The 8,188-nt window shown below is 38.1% G+C and overlaps 1 protein-coding gene across 2 annotated transcripts in view; it reads left to right on the top strand.

Annotated features, from left to right (window-relative positions):
- Positions 1 to 8,188, top strand: part of UNC5C (unc-5 homolog C (C. elegans)) — a 619,049-nt gene that overhangs the window by 481,534 nt on the left and 129,327 nt on the right. For both annotated transcript variants that reach the window (XM_006900759.1, XM_006900758.1), the window contains exon 5: positions 6,479 to 6,659. In XM_006900759.1, coding sequence (XP_006900821.1) covers positions 6,479 to 6,659 — 181 coding nt within the window. The remainder of the gene's footprint in view (positions 1 to 6,478; positions 6,660 to 8,188) is intronic.

The raw sequence follows: 8,188 nt of genomic DNA, 5'->3' as shown, positions 1-8,188 counted from the left end.
CAGAGCCATTGAAGGGCAATGAGTTAATGAGTAGGTATGTACATAAAATGAAAAAAGTTCAGCAGTTAAAATATAAGATGATAATGCATATTACATCATTACATGTAGCTTGACCTCAAAAGCATTAGTCACATTGTTGTTGTTGTTATGTGCCATTAAGTCACTTGCGATTCATAGCAACCCTATGTACAAGATCCCTAAACTCTGCTCTGTCCTGTGCCAATGGCATAGTCTCCGATACATCCATCCCGATTTCCCCAGTCACTGAATCAATCCACCTTATAGGGGTCCTTCCCCTTCTGTGCTGTCCCTCCACCCTACCAAGCATGGTGTCCTTCTCCAAGGACCTCTCCCTCCTTGGAACATGTCCAAAGTATGTTAGATGGAGCATTAGTATCCTTGTCTCCAAGGAGCAGCCCGGTTTGATCCTTTCCAGGATGAATCTGTTTGTTTTCCTAGCAGTCCATGGTACCCTCAATACTATTCTCCAGCACCACAGACCAAAGGCATCAATTCTCCTTCTATCCTCCTTGGTCATTGTCCAACTCTCTGATGCATAACAAGTGATAGCAAAGACCATGGCCTGTATCAGAAGCACCTTAATCTCCAGAGAGACACCATTGCTCTTCAGTACTTTGAAGAGGTCCCTAACAGCAGACTTTCCCATGGCAATACGTCTTCTAATTTCCTGGCTACTGATGCCAAGAGTATTGACTGTGGAGCCAAGCAAACTGAAGCTGTGAACAATCTCAATCTCTTCACCATCCATCCTGATGCTGCCAATTGGTCCAGTGGTGAGAATCTTTGTCTTCTTGACATTGAGCCTCAATCCATATTGGAGATTGCAGTCCTTGACTGCAGCAAGTAGAAGATTGATTCTGTGGCTCGAGTAGTGAGAGGTTAGTGTGTCAGAGACATTAAGATTGGCACAGAATAGAGCAGGGTTTAGGATAGTTGTACTCAAGGTCACTATGATTCGCAGGCGACTCGGAGACACATTACAACAACAATGTAGAAGTAGCCACCTTTTAGAACAGTAACAACTTAGCTTGGAGTCTTCAGAAGTAAGTCATAAGCTATTTGAATTCGAGTGCCTTTTAACGAAGTAGTCCCCCAAAAGACACATAGTGCGTGAAACAATAAATGAATAAAAGATGTCAAGAAAGTGTGTCATTTCAAGATTATTCTTCAGATGGGTAGCTTTAACCTGAGCCAGTTAACAGGTTTGGCTGGTAAGAAAACCGTTTGAGGTCTGAGTACATTGAATGGCTTCCCAAAGAAATCCACGGTGATCTAATTCTGAAAGATCAGTCACCGAAGTGGTAACTTAAGTAAAAATTGGTGTTAGGTACTGCTGAGTGAGTTCCAGCTCAGAATAATCCTACATACAAGAGAAATAAATTATGACCAATTCTGCATCATCCTCACAATCTCTGTTGTGCTTAATCCCACTGTTCCAGTCACTATGTCAATCTTTCTCATGAAGGGACTTCTTGTTTGCTACCTCTCTCTGCTTTACCAAGAACATCTTTCACAAGGGACTGGCATCTCCTGATAACACGTCCAAAGTATGTGAAATGGAGTCTATTTATGTTTGTTTCCAAGGTGTACTCTTGACTGTACTTCCAAAACAACTTTGTTTATTCTTTTGGCAGTCTGTGGTATATTCAGTTTTCTTTGCCAATACCACTATTCAAAGGCATGCATTCTTCTTTGTTCATTCTTATTCATTAATGCCAACTTTTAATTGTCTTAAGGAGATTTCCAATAGAATGAACTGGATAAATAACTGCCAAAAATACAAACTGTATTCAGAAGAGGACATGGCATTAGGAGAATGATTACTTGTACAAGGTAGATCTTGTTGGAAAGTAAAGTATACAAGAAAAATGCTTCCTTCTGTTTTATTGACAATGAAAAACTATTCAGCCATGTGATTCATAATAATTTATATGTGACATTGGGAAGAACAATAATTGTAAAACATTTAATTTGACTCTGGAGTTACCATTTATAGACCAAGGACAGTTGTTCAAACAAGGTGATACAGCATGGTTTAATGTCACAAAACATGTGCATTGTAACATGGAGTTTTACTTCAGACCTAACCCTGAACCCAGTGCCAGAGACAAAAAGGAAATACAACTGCTAGATAAGGAAGCAAAGGAGGATGGAGCCTCAGGGTTCAGTCAGCCATTCCCACTGCACCCACCTGGGAAAACACTTTGCAGTCCAGAGGGAAGTAAATGTCAGGAAAATATCTTCTGACAGAACAAGAAGGCAAGGAGCTTTAACTCAAGACCACCAGTTAAGGTGATAAAGTGTGCTCCCTTTCCCCCTTCACATCAATGCCCCTGTTCAGCATGAAGAAGTCAGAGTCTGCGTGCAATTCCCAAATGAGAAACCCACAAGTGAATAAGACAGTTTGTTTAATCACCATTGGACTATGCTTACCATTGCCCTGAATCATCTGGTCCCCACTGGATCCTTTTCATTTCCTTCACCTGCTCCCCCCACCACCCAAATTGTGCAGTTCTGCAACTGCATCCCTGCAATTTTCATCGCTGCCCATTTTCACCCTTCTGCTCCCAACCCTCACCTCCTTGTATTCCCAACATGTTTTTCCAATAAAATTTAAAACAAAAACAAACAAAAAACCCAACAAACATGTGCATTGTTTAACTATACTTGTTCAATCTGTATAATGAGCACAATCATCTAAGAAACTATAATATATGAAGAATGGGGTATCAGTATTGAATGAAGGTCCATCAACAACCTGTGATAATGACAATGACAAACTTGTTTTCACAGAAAGAAGACTTAAATCATGTGCTGAAGAAGGCCAAAGGTTATAGCCTTCAGACTCACCAATAAAATTTAGAGAAAAGTCTACCACAATTCAATAAGAAAAAGACAAACAACCATATTACCAAATGGGTAGAGGACATGCACAGACATTTCACCAATGAAGACATTCAATGGCCAGTAAACACATGAAGAAATTATCAAGATCATTAGCTATTGTTGTTGTTAGGTGCTGCTAAGTTTAGTACAACTTACAGTGACCCTGTAAGCAATGGGTCTGACCCCTGCCATCCACACCATCTCTAACATACTTGAGTCTATTGCTGCACACATTTGTCAATTATTGTGTCAAATTGTTGAGAGTCTGCCTTTTATTAGCTGTTGTTATGATGTACTCTTAAGTTGAAACTGACCCGTTACTGATTCCCCAGTGGGTTTTCAGAGGCAATAAGCAGCACTGGACGTGACTCACCATCTTTCTTCCTCAGAGAAGGTGATGAATTTGAACTGCATGTCATAAGGTTGGCAGTACAGTTCCTTAACCATTAGGCCACCAGAGTTCAAATAAAAAAAGACACGTATTTAAATGAAAGAAAAGACAATATTCAATAAGATTTTCATCAGTATAATATATTAAAGAAAGGAAAGTCACAGAGACACAATTGATGGAAAACAGAATTAAGAGTAAGAAGAGAGGGAAATAGAATTACATTGTGTATATTGAAATTAATGTTTTTCAGCAAAGTATATATGAACTCCTGAATGAAAATTCATTTGCTTTGTCAACTTTTTCTCAAATCACAATAAAATTAAATATTTTATTTCTCCCTCCCAAAAAAGATCACAAAGCAGTTCATCAGGTGAACTTTTTCATCTTGAGAATTAGCATAAATAGAAGTTAAAAAAACCTTCTGTTTGTAGTCAATGTCATGTTTTTAAAAAGGATGTGTGTGTGAGTGTATGTATATAAATAGTTGAATGAAAAAATAATTTACTTTGTAAATGTTCACTCAAATCACAATAAATTAAAAGCTCTTTTAAAATGTGAGAAACATTAGTTAAGAGTATAGAGTAGGGGAAAGAATACAGCTTTCAATATATATTTTATCTTAATACAAATAAAACACAAATTCTTACTACTGGACAATTAACATTATGATATAAGAGAAAAGGTTAGTATATTTAATTGCTTATTTTTACTTGCATTGATCAACATCCATATAAGCATCAGTGAAGAGCCCACATGGGGTAATGCAATGTGTAAATATGTGTGTGGTCAATGACCTTTTTTCAAATGTTAAAGACCACTGATATTACTTTAAAGATGAAAGTAAGCCTAGATCAAGTCATGCTCTTTTCATATGCATGTGAAAGCTGGTCTGTGAATAATGAAGACTGAAAAGAGTGGTGACTTTGAATTCTGGTGTTGTCAAAGAGTACTGAATATATTATGAACTGCCAAAGAACAAACCAATCTGCTTGGGAAAAGTGAAGCCAGAGTGCCAATAAAAAGTAAAGAAAGACAGTGAAACTTTCTCTCTCACACTCTGTCCGTGTATCAGGAGCAGCAAGCCCCAGAAGGGAATCCTGCTTGAGAAAGTAGAGGATCAGCAAAAGACAAGGATTGACATGATGACTGTAACAGTGGGCTTAGTCACTGCAGAGATGGCGAGGATGGTTCAGAACTAGGTACTGTTTTGGGTAGAGTTGCTTTACCTGGGGCAGAAATGAGATAGCGCCTATCAGAAAACTTTTCATTGTACTTAAAGTAAGGAAATATTGCAAGAGAAGGATGGGCAGTCTCCTCCTGTGAGATTAACTGCCTCTGAAAACCCGCTGGAAGGTCACTTATTAATCACTTCTGACTCAGTGGTACAGCAACAACAACAAAGTAATATTACCTAAGCTTAAGGCCAGGTTTGGGAGGAAAGAGGCCAAACAGGAGTAGCTGAATGGTTATTTCCAGGTGTGGTTCTGAGTGAATGTATGGTTCATGTATAAAAAACAACCGCATATTTGAAAAGTCCACTAGTTTAAGTAGAAGCCTTTTCTCTTCAGGTTTAATAGTGCAGATATCAAGGATGCTGGTTGATTATAAGGATCTGATTAGACATTGTAGTTAATTACAGAAACCAGTTTTAATTCATGTTACCAAATGAAATGTCTGTGTGGAAGAAAAGAATGTTTGTTGCTATTAGGTGTCGTTAGTTGACACCGACTCATAGTGACTCTATGTACAACAGGTCACGTAAGCAAACTACTACCGCTGTGTCAGTCACAATTCAGTGAGGCTCTAGGACAAAGTAAAACTGCCCCATAGAGGTTCCAAGCCAGTAAATTTTTATGGAAAAAAAAATGGCAATATCTTTATCTCACAAATTACTTGGTAGATCCAAACCAGCCATCTTTCTGTGATCAGGCCAATACTTAATCCTCTGTACTACTAGGTCTCCAGAAGAGAAGCTAAAATGAGCTTTCATCAATCCTAAAATAAAATTGTGTCCTTATTTGTCTCTTTATTTCAGGATTGTTGATTTTTGTATTGCCACTCTTCTGAGGATTAGAACATTATTTTAGAGTTTCTGAATTAGGTATAATTTTTAGTTGTGTAAAACAATGTCAAGCCACTGACAGATTTAGAGATTTCAAGACCTCTTGTTGTGCTGGAGGAGATCTTTAAGATTTTGAAAATGGCAACATTATTGACTCTCTACTACTAAAGGTTACTTGTATCCACCTTTAAGATAATGGCATAGAAAGGCTTAAGTGTGGTAAATATCAATGTTGTTTTGCTTGATGGAAAGATCTGTACAAAGTCAAACCAAAACCAAAGAAAAATTGAAACAATATACAAGTTAAGAAGCAGTTTGTTTTCTACAAGGCCATTTTATACAGGTATATTTATTTTCTATTGTCTGGGAGGATAATATCATAAAGGTTATATTGGTATTTAATAAAAAATAAAAGTTTTGAACAGCCATATCAAAATGTAAGCCAAAAATTTAAATGCTAGTGATGTATAAAGGAAGATTTGAATATGACTAATAAACTATTTGAATTGTACTGGTTAGTAGAAAAAGCTCCCCACCCCCACATAGTTTGACTTAGCTACATCTCCAAATAATGTGTTTTGTTACATTTTAAAGTGCAGTTTCTGGGAAATTTAATCCATATGTTTCACCAAGGCTACACGTAAATCATCCAAATGTTATTTTATTAGAGCTACATGATGTGTAAGATGCCTTTGGAGCTTTTTTGTAGTTGTTCTATTCTGCTCTGAAAAGCAGCAGGTAAGCTGCCAAGAGTAAACAAATCAAATAGCAAAAGGTTTGAGTTCAGTTTGAAATGCTTAGCCTATTATTTTTGATTGGGTTCTGAACTTGGCAGTGCACATTCTCCCATTTCTGCCTGCAGGGCAAAGTGAAAACAATGTGAACACTGTATTTCCCAATTGGTTCATTGACATTTGAGAATAATGTATTACAGACAGAATCAGCATGTTTGGCAGGTGAGTGATACTTAACATGACCTCAGAAAGTTACTCGCCGCACCGCCCTCCCCAGTTTGCAAAGTTCACAGCCAACAATGATGTTATACACGTTGCAGAGCTCACGTATGGATCGCCAGGTTCAGTGGGAGGGATTTATATATTCTTCTTGTGCATCTTCAGGTGGAATGGTTGAAAAATGAAGACATAATTGATCCAGTTGAAGATCGGAATTTTTATATTACTATTGATCACAACCTCATCATAAAGCAGGCTCGGCTCTCGGACACTGCAAATTACACTTGTGTTGCCAAAAACATAGTTGCCAAAAGGAAAAGCACAACTGCGACTGTCATAGTTTACGGTGAGTGAGTTGGGTTTGTTTGCTTGCTTCTTTTCACCCTAAGTAAGTACAGAGCAGATGGAAAGGCTTTCAATCTAGTTCATGTCAAAGTACTTTTTTTTTTTAGGTGTGCTATGAATGAATGTTTACACACATATTGGTTCCTCATTCAATCCTTCATTCCAAGTATGGATTCTTCTTAGTATCCTTAGTTTTATTTTAAAGTTCAGAGTAGAGACTTCTTTCCACCATCACTGCTTTCTTCCGGCCTCTCACATGGCAGTGTGATTGAGTGGATTCTCTGACACATATGAGAGAGGGTAGACCTGAAATAGGAAAGTGATGAAAGGCTGCTTAAGAGCCTGTTGCCAAGGCCAACAGGCATTCCCTGCTCTCTGATGCCCAGTCTGTACCACCAGGATCTCGATTGAGTTTCAGAGATAAAGATGATACTATTTCAGTAAGGCTTGACCCAGTCCAGTGAATATAAAACCACAAATAATCTGAAAATAACCTCTTCCATAAACATATTTCTTAGAATGACTTTAACTTCCTGAAAAGTGTTTTACTCTCCCATCAGTGGTGTTGTTATATGCAATTGAGTTGCCTGCAACTCTATTGACAATAGTTCTGAACCCTGTCCTGTCCTGAGCCAGTCTCACTGTCTCCAACACACCTAGCCCCACTCTCAAGAGGTACTATTTATAAAGAGATGGCGAGGCCCAACAAAAAAAAACACCAAACCACCCCCCCAAAAAAAAACTTCTTCAGGAAGCTTCCTCCTATTTGTTAGTCCCTTCTAATGCTTCAGCAGTAATATGTTCATTTCTCCAGGATTCTTAAAAATGTAGAAGTATTCAGCACTCCGTTTTGCTGAGGTGCATCATGCTTTTGGCTGTCTGTAACATTTAGAACTCATTTATTCTCTCACCTATTTTATGTGCATTTTTACCTCTCCCAGCTAAGGTTTAGGAGTATACAGGGATGGTGCACATGGTTGGTCAAAGATTTAGAGTTTGAACCCACCAGGAGGCTTCCCAGAAGAAAGACATAGGAAACTGTTTCCATAGGTCATGCCTTGAAGAACAAGAAGTTCTTGAAGAAGAAGTTCTTTTACAAACTAAGAGATTAGCCTATTTATGTAATTCTCCAAGTGTTATTGTTGTTGTTACTAGGTGCCCTTGAGTCAATTCCAGCTCTTAGTTACAACATAGCAAAACACCATTAGTCCTTTGCCATCCTCGGAATAACTACTGAGCTTGAGCCCATTGTGGTAGCCACAATGTCGATCTGTTTCATGGTGTCTTCTTTGTTGTACTGATCTTCGACTTTACCAAGGAAGACATTGCCCAGGAAATGAAACCCCATGATAGCATGCCCAAAATAAGTGAGTATGTGAGACATGTCTCATCATCCTTGTATTTAAGGAAAATCTTTTCTTCAAAAACAGATTTGTTTGTTCTTCTGGCAATCAGTGTTATATTCTGTTTCTTCAGTCACATCATCATTCAAAGGCTTCAATTCATCTTCCAAAATCTTTATTCATGATC

This window comes from Elephantulus edwardii, unplaced genomic scaffold (assembly GCF_000299155.1).
Source record: "Elephantulus edwardii isolate Elephantulus edwardi_28Jun2011 unplaced genomic scaffold, EleEdw1.0 scaffold00294, whole genome shotgun sequence".
Taxonomy (NCBI): Eukaryota; Metazoa; Chordata; class Mammalia; order Macroscelidea; family Macroscelididae; genus Elephantulus; species Elephantulus edwardii.
Note: the sequence above shows the minus strand (reverse complement) of the source record. Positions and strands in the feature narration are given on the sequence as shown.